The 12,343-nt window shown below is 43.8% G+C and overlaps 1 protein-coding gene and 1 long non-coding RNA gene across 2 annotated transcripts in view; one reads left to right on the top strand and one right to left on the bottom strand.

Annotated features, from left to right (window-relative positions):
- Positions 1-3,063: 3,063 nt before the first annotated feature.
- Positions 3,064-12,343, bottom strand: part of Kcnip1 (potassium voltage-gated channel interacting protein 1) — a 367,625-nt gene continuing 358,345 nt past the window's right edge. The window contains exons 6-8 of the mRNA XM_059270221.1: positions 8,034-8,138; positions 6,652-6,714; positions 3,064-3,883 (exon numbers count right to left, since the gene is read on the bottom strand). Of these exons, the coding sequence (XP_059126204.1) occupies positions 3,836-3,883; positions 6,652-6,714; positions 8,034-8,138 (216 nt within the window). The 3' untranslated portion in view covers positions 3,064-3,835. The remainder of the gene's footprint in view (positions 3,884-6,651; positions 6,715-8,033; positions 8,139-12,343) is intronic.
- LOC131916735 (uncharacterized) overlaps positions 5,512-12,343 on the top strand; it is a 29,218-nt gene continuing 22,386 nt past the window's right edge. The window contains exons 1-3 of the long non-coding RNA XR_009380590.1: positions 5,512-5,637; positions 8,350-8,414; positions 8,791-8,906. This is a non-coding gene — a long non-coding RNA (uncharacterized LOC131916735). The remainder of the gene's footprint in view (positions 5,638-8,349; positions 8,415-8,790; positions 8,907-12,343) is intronic.

The following is a 12,343-nucleotide window of genomic DNA, read 5'->3' as shown; positions in this document are numbered from 1 at the left end:
CATTCAAGACATATCCAAGCCATAGCAAGACTCAAAAATATGTGCATAGAGGATTTCTTAGCTGGAGATAATGTCAAGCCGAGCTATCTGCTCTTCAGAGGCATATCATTTCCTACCCTGTATAAAGTATCCACTCTTACCTCTATCATGATACAGTCTTACTCTCTTCATTGAAAATCATTTTGGTACATTTCCTCCCACTAGAATATAAGGCTCATGAAAGCAGGACACATATCTATCTGATTGATTGTAGGTTACTACTGTGGGAAATTGAGGGCAGTGTTACTGAGGATGCTAGGAGAGAAAGAGACCTCCAGATCCCCTACTGAGGGGGGAAGGATGTAGGGTATTCGTCTGCCAACTCCCAATGGTCATGGGGTTAGGACCTCTCATTACAGACATCGATGACCTATTTATTCTTCCCTGCCCTGCCCACAGGCAGAGTGGGACTCTCATGGCCAGAGCGTGTCTGTGCCAGGGACACAGCACTAAGTCTTGGCACTTGCAGTTGGTAGCAGTTGAGCCCACCTGCGCAGTGATGGTGAGTGCCGAGGGAATGGGAATATGGATGAGGCAATCACCATATCTATTACACAGCTGACTGGCCAATGGTGACCGTTTTTGGGTGGCTCAGGAAGACACGCTTGAGACAGACCTCGTGCTCCCGGTGTCACAATATGCTGCCAACCCAGGACGGCCTTTTCCTGCTGTCTGATTAGTAATCCGAAGACTGTTTTGAATCTCTCCACTGTGGTTTCTATCTGAACATCCCGAGGATGCTCAGGACTCACTCTAGCTTCTGATGTGTGGCCTGGTTAACACAGGGATAAAGGTACCAACCCTTCCTTTAGCCTAGAGTGGAGCTTCAACCTCAGGTGCACAGTGGTGTAGCCTGGAGAGCTGTAAAGTAGCCTGTGCTCAGGGCACCATTAGAGATCCCAACCCAGTCCATCTGGGATAATGATTCCGAATTTAGCATCAAAAAGTGCCCCCTTCTCTGCTCCTTAGGAGATTATGATATAGTATGAAATGCTCACTACACCAGCATCTAATGCAAGCATCTTTGAAGGTCAAATTGTCTAGCTTCATGCCCAACTTGATTTGGTGGTTTATGATGTCATTAGGGCCTCAATTTCTTTTATTACTATACTTCTACCTTGCCTTGTATGATTGGTAGTAGCTTCATTAGCCCTTTGGTTGGCAGAAAAATATTTGGAATTCCTGAATAGTTACCAGCACATCCTAGGTCACGTTCCTTCCTTTACAGATCCAGAAGAGAGAATATCCTTGTCCTGTTATTCCCAGCACAAGTTTTGAGATTCATGCTGTTTGAGCTACCCTAGGCCTCATTCCACCATGACTCAGTTGTTATGGCCATGAGTGACTCAGGTCATAAGTTCCACTCTAGCAATAGATATGGTCAGTTTCTCGTCTTAGTACAGTATGCACACTACTTTCTGGGTAGTGTCTAAATATGCTGACGTCCAGGTCTCATCTTCAGAGATTATTCTTTGACATTGGGTGGGGCACAGGCATTGGTAGTTTTTATAAGTTCCCCAGGTGGCTCTGAGGTGCAGCTAGGGCTGAGAACCACTGGCCCAGACTTCACACAGCTTAGTGATGCAGTGTGGACCACAGAAGAAGGGCCATGAGATGCTTAGCTTGGGTCCAGGAGGATGCCTGATTGGGGACAGGTCACACATCTAGCAGTCTTATAGGGTCATATGACTGCACTTAAGACACTCAAATAGAGGAACAAAGCTGTGGACCAAACAGTTCCAAACTGAAAGGAGATAGCCAGTGGCCACCACACTGGGAGTAACTCACGCACACAAGTGCTGTGGTGGCCTGTCTCTGTGATAGGTCCACAGCTGCTCAATGTATCCTGTCTGACAGCTTCCTCATTTGATAAGTGACTTTGAAGACTATCCATGTGCCATGGTTTTGTCAATTTGACACAAACCTACACATACTTGGGCAAAGGTAATCTCAGTTGAAGAACTGCCTCCACTTGATTGGCCTACGGCATGCCCCTGGGGACATTTCCTTGATTGCTGATTGATGTGGAAGGGGCTAGCTCACTGCAGATGATACCATCCTTAGACAAGTGGGCCTGGACTGTTGAAGAAAGGCAGCTGAGCTTGAGCTTCTGAGTGAGCTAGCAAACAAACCAGTAAGCAACACTCATTCACATGTCTGCTTGGGCATCCCCTGATGATAGACTGTGAAGTGTAAGATGAAATAACCCCTTTTCTTCCCAAGTTGCTTTTGGTCATGGTGTTTCTCACTGTAACAGAGAATGAACTTTGACACTATATCTCCCTTAGCTGATTACAAATGACTGAGATTTCTGGGAAATGCTCCCAGTTTCTTGGATCAAGAGGAATCCCCTCACAGACTGGGAGTGCTGTATGAGGAAGGTCCCCTTACCCCTCTGAGCTTCGAGGTCCTCAAAAATAAAACCAAGAATTTACTTCTGGAATGTTCTACCATGTGCATGAAATAAGAAAATGCCTATAACACTTGCAATGCAGCCCTTGACAGATAATAATGCTTCCTTAAATCTTTTCAAGGATGTTCTTGTTAGAAATTTTTAGTGTGATATCACTGGGAAAACTAAGATACATGATGCTGAACCCAAGTAATCATTTTGTCGTTATAAGATGAAATCCCTTGATCAGTCTTTGAACTCCACACCATCAGCAGAGAGACCCGGTCCTTCTTTTCAGCTCTGTATCCTCACCTGCACCACACGGGGCTCTGGGCTCTCCATCTTGGAGTCTTGGGAGGGGCAATCTTGTTAGAACAGGAGGTGTTCTGAAAGGCTTTGTCTTCAAGTTGTAGTTATGTATGATCACAGTATCTGCATTTGAATGGAATGCTACAGAGGACGGTCTTAGGGTGATGATACTGTGGCCCCAAGAGACTATTAGCACCCCAAGGCCGAATGGATGGACTAATCATCCATCCCTTGTCATAACTTACCTCTCCTGAGCAATGGAGTCATGGAAGAAATGATTGAGAGTGTACGAAATAGTTCTGTTTATTGATTAGAACAGGGTATAAAAGTACAGCATTTCGCAGGCATTCTGGACTTTCTGGGAGGGACATGCAGTGCCGGGCTTGAGCAGGGGATGGAGAGGAGGGATAGACCACTGGGCAGCGGTCCTCCTTCTGGACATGTGAAGAGACTTGCTCTATGAGCACAGATGCTAGTGTGAGAGAATTATTAGTTCCTACCTCTGGAAACAAAAGACATGGGCAGTTTGGGTCATCTGACGACACCATGCTTATTAATTCGGTCCTATTCTACATGTGTTAGGTGCTGCCTCTCCCAATCTTATCATGATAAACTCTAATTGTTCTGTAGAACACTCTTTCTTCCCCCAGAGGAAGAGAAACAGGCACATTGGCTTGGGAGGCCATCAGAGGATGGTGGACATTTGGCTCAGGTCCTCTGGCTTACAGATTCATAGGGGTCTGTCTGCCTTGGAGGCAGTGAGTTGGGGACATGTAAGCATAAAATTGTGCACTACTGTTTAAGCTCAAGCAGAGGGGCCTTCCACAGGGCAGCAGCATGAAGAGATGGGCATGCTTCCGAAACAAACTCAGGTTTCATCTCGTCTCTCTCAAGAGGAGTGAGGAGAAGAGTTGGCAATCAGAGACTGAGCCACATGATTCCAGGTTTTGTAGAAAGTCTTCAGCAGAGAAGTCTTCCAAAGTGTAAAAGGTATTTCTGTCCCAAGAGTTGGTGTGTAAAGTCAGAACGAGGGCAGATCAGGGCATCGAGGTGTTTGTTCAGTGTCTCTGAGGGCAGGATGGCGAGAGTCCTTAGTCACATGACGTTTTGGAACAGCTGTAGAGATCTCATGATGTTGTCATCCTGGGAAGAGAGCGGTGGGAGAGAAGACGGTTAGAGCTGTCGGAGGCTCCTGCCTGGGAGCTCAGGACTTGAGCAAATCTCAGGAGTGGGGCTCCCGTGCTAAGGGAAGTCCGCGGCAGCCTCACAAACAAGGCACACAAGAGGCAAAGATCTAGCCCGCACTTCGGCATTCAGGAGAGAAAAATGATCCAGTGGATCAATGCGTTGTTTTTCTTTAAGATGCTCTGTCAATGTGGTGTATGAAATGATTTTCCACATCTGTGGAGATGATCACAGCTTTTCCTGTTTGTTCCATTATCGTGATTAATTATATTGACTAATTCTTGAATGTTAAACCAACCTTGCAACGTCTCATCTTAGGGTTATGATAGCCTCATCAATCATGCTGGGGCGGTCCTCTTTTATTCTCCGCTCCTTGAGGTTAGTATCCTTTCTTCCTTAAAAGTTTGCAAGAATGCACCATGAACATTTAAGCCTGTCATTTTCCCTGGGGTAAAGCTTTAAGTTACAGATTCCAAGTCTTTGAGACAGGATTATTTACATTTTTGTTTTCTTTTTGTTAAGTTTTGATAAGCTGTGCTTTGTAAGGAATTCATACATCTTATGCAAATTGTTGAATTTATTGAAGAATGAATAATCATCTTTTAAAATCAGTAAAACTGATAGTAGATGTTATTATTTTTTACTTCTGATATCAGCAATTTGAGGATTTAAAAATATTTCTCTTTTTACTCAGTCTTGGTAAGCAATTTTCAGTTTGTTTTGTTTTTGAGACAAGGTTTCTCTGTGTAGCATGGCTGTCCTGGAACTTGCTCTGTAGACCAGGCTGGCCTCAAACTCACAGAGATCTGCCTGCCTCTGCCTCCCGAGTGCTGGGATTAAAGGCGTGCACTACCATGCCCAGCTTTCTAAGGTATAAATATTGAAGGTATAAAGTTTTTAAATCTTTGCATACTAAGTACTACACTTCTACATTTTGAGTTAAAATATAGTGAAAATACGAAATATTAAACTTTGTGAGATGCAAAGCAATACTTGGCTAACGTAGTATTCAAGGAAATTGACTGTGTATGTGTGTGAGTGTGTGCTGTGTCACGGAATTTAAGGCTGAGGAAGCAGACCTGTGATAGAGGAAAATCAAGAGCGACAACGTTGGTTGTGAGGATCGGAGTCTTTGTCAGTTGCTGTGGGTTCTGGAGTCAGGCAGCTTGTGTTCAAGCCCGGCAGCTCTTACTTTCTGCCTGTGGTACTTAACCTGTCTGTGTCTTAGTTCCCCTGGGTATAAATCGGGCTTGAGCATAATATCCACCTACTGTGAGGTGGTGAAAAACATGAATTATATAAAGAATGACTGTGGAAGGTGCTCGTGTGAGGAACAAGGTTCGAACACTTCTCTCACCTGGAAAGCAAAGTAAAGAAAGAGAGAGCACTTCTCAGGCATGGTGTTTGCCATCGGTATGACGGAGTTTAAAACCCATCTCTGTCACTCGTTGTAGCATTAGTCACACCTTGTAGTGCCCCAGTTTTCTCTGCTTGAAATGGGTATGACAGACATAGATGCTTAGCCTGTTCATAATGATTGAATATTAAAGTATTTCTAACTCCACAGGTGAAGCGGCTGACCCGATTCTGTTCTCCACCCCAGCATCCTTCCTTCTGGCTACCTAGTTCCTTGGGATCCCTAGACAACTAACTGGTGAACACCAAGCTCAATGGGGACACTCTAGAACAATGGTCAAGGTCAGTTAAAAGAGGTCAGTGTCGAGCTGGGAGGTGGTGGCACTTGTCTTTAATCCCAGCGCTCTGTGAGTTTGAGACCAGCCTGATCTACAGAGTGAGTTCCAGGTCAGCCAGCACCGTTACACAGAGAAACCCTGTCTCAAAAAACAAACAAAAGAAAAGGTCAGTGTTGAGCTTGTCCTAATTGCTAACTATCTGGAACACTGTCATGTGGGACATCTGCCTGGAGGGTTTTCATGTGGCTGAAGCTTGGTTAGCGCTCTTTGTGTTAGGGCAAGCTTAGTCTGTGCTTTTGTGAAACGAGGTGGACTATAAACCTTTCAAGTAGATGAAGCAGCTGTTTCCGGCTCAGTGCCCAGCAGCGGCATTGGTGTCAAGTTATTCCTGAGACTTAACCAAAGCACAGCCCAGGGAACAGCACCACAGTGTTTCCTAAGGAGTGTGCACAAGGTGAGCCTGGCCTCAGACCTGTTCAGGCCCCATCTGTATTTTAACAAAAGCTTCAAGGAGTCTGTTCTTTACATTCACTCTAGCAGCCTTGGAACTGAGTATTTGAATTATGATGGCAGTTTCTAGACCCTTCTAGAGCATCTGGGGTTGTAGTTTGCAAGTACACTTTTGGAAGAACTTCAGGTAATTCTGTCCACTGGATTGAGAATCTTGCTGAAGGTCTTGCAACTGTTCCTCTCTATCTGAGGAACAGGCACAGAGGCAGTGGAAAGCAGAGGGCTACCTATTCAGAGGCGGTGGAAAGGAGAGGGCTACCTATTCAGAGGCAGTGGAAAGCAGAGGGCTACCTATTTGGCACATTTCATTCCATGAAGACCTTCTGGGACTTCACACCTCCCAGACCTATGCTTCGTCTTTCTGCTCAGGCCTGTGCTGAACAGGCCAGGCTGGGGTGTGGAGATGTTGGGCTTCTGAGTCCAGGGACTGCAGGTGTGTGAAGATTTCAGATCCTTCCTCTACAGTCCCCATATCCCAGATTCCCTGTCCCAGAGCAATTGTGTCCCAAGATCTGTCCTTACCTCCTGACAGGATTCAAGAAATTCATCTAAAGTTACGATGCCATCTTTATTTTTATCCATTTTCTGAAAGACACAAGAGAGAGGTTTCTAAAGAACCTGGAATTTCACATTTCAGACTTTTCTCTCTGTTAACCCCAGAATTAGGATGGTCTTTTGCTAACTAGTTGGTTCTTGGTTATAGTATTATGGTCCTCATGAGCTTCCTTACATCAAAAGATTGGTCCCAACACTTACCTCATTGCTACATTGTTGTTATGCTGACATCTCAACATGTATTAGTCTGTTTCTGTTATTACACTAAAATAACGGAGGCTGGGTGCTGTATTAAGTAAAGAGGCTTCCTTTTCTTACTGTTCTAGAGGTTTAAGACAGTTTCTGTCTGGTGAGAGCCACATGAAGGATGCCGTCATTTTATTGAGCACATGTGGAAGAGGTCACACAACAAAACAGGAAGCCAGAGAATGAGGAGAGGCCCGACTTGCTCATTCAACTCAGGCTTGTGGCAACTACAGCAATCTCTGAGGCAATGCTCCCAAGGACCTAGTCCCCTCCCATCAGGCCCCACCCATTAAGGATTCCATGACCTTAAACACTGCCACGCTGAGGACTAGGCTTCCATGAACCTTGATCATACACCCAAGCCATAGCACATGTGTCCCACACACTTTTCACTGGTCTCTCTGTCTGGCAGAAAGAACACTGGGTACAGAAGGTTCTGGTCCATCTCTGCGGATTTTCTGGGCAAACTTTCAAGATATCGGAGAGATCTCTTTTCCTAGCTGCAAAGTGGGAGGCTTGGGTTAGAGTGAGCTGACTTTTTTTTTTAATTTAAGATTTATTTATTTTATTTGTGAGTGCTCTATCTCTGTATATGACTGTATATCAGAAGAGGGTATCAGATCCCACTATAGATGGTTGTGAGCCACCATGTGGTTGCTGGGAATCGAACTTAGGACCTCTGGAAGGGCAGCCAGTGTTCTTAACCGCTGAGCCATCTCTCCAGCCCCAATCTGATTTTTTTTAGTACTCTATATTGCAAGATTTTTTTTTAAATTAAGGATGCTACTTCTCCACCCAGTCATCAGCAGTGTGCACCCACCCTTTACTAGACCAAGACTGAGCTCCTCCCCCTAAGGATCTTGCAGCCTGGCTTACCCTAGTTTCTTATTCCCCTTTGCAGCCCAGACAAATGTGCTCAGTAAATACACAGATGCGATGAATGACGTCTTCTCTACTCAGGTCCTGTGAGAATTTTTATGGAATCTACCATTTATAGTTCATGATAACATGCTCTTTGCTGTCTTCTGTAACATACACTGGTCTACCTCACAGGAGCATCTCCTGGTCCATCAGTATAAGCCTTTGCGCAGGTGCATACGTACCTGGAAGAAGACGTCCACATGCTGCCTAGGAGTGTCTTCTTTGAGCACAGGATAGGTGTATTTCCCCATCATGTCATAGATGGCTTTGACTATGTCCATCATCTCCTGGAAGGGGACATGGAGGCACACCTTCTTAGGGGACAGAATTTAGGATGTTTTAGGGTTCCCCTTGCCAACCAGAGTGACTAAGAGGATCGTTTTAAATAGATGAATAGGAGCTAGAGGTCAAGATGAAACTCCCTCCTCAGAGAAAGTGGGGGACTCCTCCCTGCCTTCAGATGTCTTGGGCAGTTACCTCTTCTTGCTTTGTCCTCAGGGAGGGACCGCATTGGATTCCCCATTCACAGACTGAGACAATGAAGCATTATTCTGACTTAAAAGGTAAATGAATGATTTAGACTAGCCTTTTAAACACTCTTGCAGGTTCTGTTGCTATTTTAAGTTAAGAAAAAAGTAGCCAACATAAGGATTGTTTATAGGATACTTGAGGTTTTCTCTAAACTTAAAATTAATAATTTTAAACTGACAGAAAAGTTGTAAAACTAATACAGAGGGCTCATGTATACCTTTTACCCAGTTTTCCTTAATATTAAAACTTGTAAAACCGTAGAAAAAGTATCAAACCCAGGAAATTAACATTGCTACACTATTACTGGCTAAACCATAGAGTTTATCCACATCTCATCCATTTTCCCACTGAAGCTTTTCTACTCAAGATTGCACTTGGCATTGAGCTGTGTGTTCTTCGTGTTTCCAGGACCTTGACACGTATGATGGGGACGCTGGCCAGCTGTTTTGTGGTTGGTCCCTCAGCTTGGGCATGACTCTGTAGAAGTGATGGATGTTCTATGACGTCTGTGCACCATCAGGGAGGTACGTGGTGTGGCTATGTCTTGTGATGGACGATTACTTGATTACTTGATTAAGGAGTTGTCGTCTATCAACACACCTTGACAGCAAAAGTGATCACTATGGTATTTGTTTGCTGACAATTCTGTATTACCTTTAAAAAGTTAGTGATTTAGATCAGAGATTAAAAAGTCCTCTATGGTTCTGTTGCTGTTTTAAACTAGGACAAGGCAGCCAACGGTTAACATCCACGGGGCACTTGAGGCTTTCTTTAAGTAGGTTATCAATAATTGTAGACGAACTGCCTATCTCCTTTTGTTTATGTATTTAGTTCTTTGGACTTGTGGACATCTGTTATACGTTCTTGGTGACAATCCAATATTATCACGTTTATTTTGTTGATGAATTTGCCCTAGTTTTGGCTTATTAAAACCCCTCTAGGCAGATGCCTGTAGCTGTTTGATCTGCCCCAACCAAGATTCAGGTTCATGCTCTGTTTCTCCTTTCCCAGTCCCAAGACAAACAGCTCTCTAGGGAGACTGGCTCCCCCTGCCCTTTTTTTTTTTTTTTTTTTTTTTTATAGAGAAAGGTGTTTAGAAAGAATGATCTGGGTGCCATCCGGGTCGCTTCTCCAGGACTCCCTCAACATACAGAACTAGGAAATGGGTTTGTATCCACATATCCATTTTAAGACACACACTTTACTAGCCTTTCACACCCGTGTGGTCATTAAGCTCTTTCCTGCTTGAGAACTTTTATTAAAGAAGGGACAGAAAGACCAGTTTTGATTGTTTGGGATTCTCATTGCCTGCAAGTATGATAAGAATGTTCCAGAATGATTGCCAGGAAGACGTCTCACACTGTGTTCACCTCACCATTAGTTTTGCCATCTAGAGATGTCTGACAGACATCAGTGGTGATAATTCTGCCTACTTCACCCATTATAAAAAGGGAGTAGTTAGTAAGCTTATTCAACAGTGTGATGGGAAAATGTATTGAACCAAGGTTGAAGATCAGGTGGCATAAATCCCATCCAAGCCTCCTTTCTTTAGATGTTGTATGAAGTAGCATTTGAATATCTAAGAGTATCATACATGTAAGTATGTACATAAGAACTTAGATTTCTACAAAATTGCTGTAATACTACAATAGTACTTTATAAAGTGATTTTTTTGAAACATGACATTACATACAGTTGTTAATCTTTTGTGATTTTAAATGGTCACCTGCTATCTAATGAGGGCTTAAAATCTGGGCCTGGAAAGATGGTTCAGTGGTTAAGAGTTTGTACTGCTCTCACAAAGGACCTGAGTTCTGTTCCCAGAACCCATGTTGGGTGACTCAGAACTGCCTGTAACTCCAGCTCCTGGGGATCTGGCTCCCTCTTCTGGACTCTGTGGGTACTGCATTAAGCCCACCCTTCCATACATTTTCCACGATTAAACATAAAAATCTTTGCATATATATTACAGTTGTATAGCGTGGTCTCCTTGTGGGACTCCTAACAGTGGGAACAGGGGCTGTCTCTGACTCTGTTACCTGATTTTGGGACCCTTTTCTTCTACTGTGTTGACTCCTCCAGCCTTAATAGGAGAGGAGGTGCCCAGTCTTACTGCAACTTGATATGCCACAGCTGGCTGATACACAGGGGAGGGCCTGCCCTTTTCTGAAGAGAAAAGGAGAGGCGTGGATGGGGGTGGTGAGATGGAAGGTTGCAGGGAGGGACTGGGGTAGGAGGTCAGGGAAACTGCAATGGGACTGGGGAAATTAATTAATTAATTAGTTAGTTAATAAAAATTAAAATCTTCAGAATCTAGACCCTTTGCAATATGGTAGAAATTCCGTTATTGTTTTACTAGGTTTGGTTTCTTCATGAGTTTTAACCCCCACATCGACTAGTTCTTACTGAATTTTCACAAACTATTTGTTCATTGTGTTTATTTATAACCTGACTGTGAGAGCTCTTTTATCTACTTTGGGGGATGCATACATTTATAGAGAGAGCATTTTAAAGTGTGCACCCTATGCTAGGTGTGATCTGAGGAGAGGCTAGTGAAACAGATGTGAGTCCTTGGTTAGCTAGTGCCTGTTAAGAAGCACCGTCGTCGCTTTCTACAAGTTACAGATGTTTCAACAGCTGTGCCACCTGCTGTCCAACTTCGCTGATGGCATTTTTTGAGGTGAAGAGTATAAGAATATTCAGAGTGACATCATCAATACATTTATTTGTGTTTTAATTTTAGGCTTTTTCCATTCTAAGTTTAGATGAGACACCTATTTCCTTTTGGGGAGAGACAAAGCGATCCCATCTTACAGCTACAGTCAGTCCCTCACGAAGAGGAACAAGGGCAGGAACTCAAGGCAGGAGCCTGGAGGCAGAAACGGAAGCAGAGGACGAGGAGGAGGCTGCTTCCTGCCTCACTAGCCACATGCCTAGTTCTCTTGCAGTTAGAAGTCACTGTGTATCTATGACTGACTTACGTGTGTGACGTTCAGATCATTCCTTTACTGCTGAAACACCACAGCCGGCCTGTTCCCCTGGAGTCATTCCTTTCATTGTTTGCATCTGTTTATTCTGGTCCCAGGCTCTTTCTATTAGGAACTGAATTACCTTTGGTTCCCAACTTCCTCCTCTGTTCCCCAGTCTACCCGCTCCCCTCATCTCCTCACATAGCATCCCATAATGTGTCATAGTTCTGTTTCCACTTTTTGAAAATGATCTTTCCTCCTTTCACCTGGTGACTTTCCCAATGTGGCAGTCCCCCCCCCCAACAATAATTTTATTTTGGTTAGAAACAAATAAATTTTAAATTAGTTACAGACAAATAGCTGTTTTTACAATATTGCTGTCTTCACAATGGACTTCCCTTCAGAAAACAGAGGGCGTCTCCATTTAGTCGTTTTTTCCCTCCATTTTCTCAGAAACCTTTTTCTTCATCTAAATCATAGGTGTTTTTGAAATGCTCATGTACATTACATTTTACTGTTACATAACTGGAATATCTTAGTTTCAACTTTCTAAATAGTCATAACTGAGACATGGGCCACCCAGTTTATTTTGGCATATGTTAGTCGCTGGACATGATCTTAGTTCTAACTGTTTAAGTAGTTTCTCTTGTCTTTTTTCTTCCTAAGTATAAAGTCATGTCATTGCTGAGCATGGAGGCTCACACTTGTAATCCCAGTACTAAGGAGGCTGAGGCAGGAGGGTCACCATGCATTCAAGGCCCACATAGTGTGTTCCAGTCAGCTTGAGCTACAGTGTGAGACCTTGTTGCAAACAAATAAATAAATAGAAGAAACTCATGCCATTTACAAAGGCTGCCCTAGGTGTGTGCTTCTGACCCACTGTACTTGAAGAGCATTCAGAAGTATGAACAGATGGTGTGGGTCAACAGCAAGCACTCTGGTCTTCATTTCTGCTGGAGCTGAGGATATCTGAGATGTCACCGTGAAGTGGA

Source organism: Peromyscus eremicus, chromosome 8a (genome assembly GCF_949786415.1).
Source record: "Peromyscus eremicus chromosome 8a, PerEre_H2_v1, whole genome shotgun sequence".
Classification (NCBI taxonomy): Eukaryota; Metazoa; Chordata; class Mammalia; order Rodentia; family Cricetidae; genus Peromyscus; species Peromyscus eremicus.
Note: the sequence above shows the minus strand (reverse complement) of the source record. Positions and strands in the feature narration are given on the sequence as shown.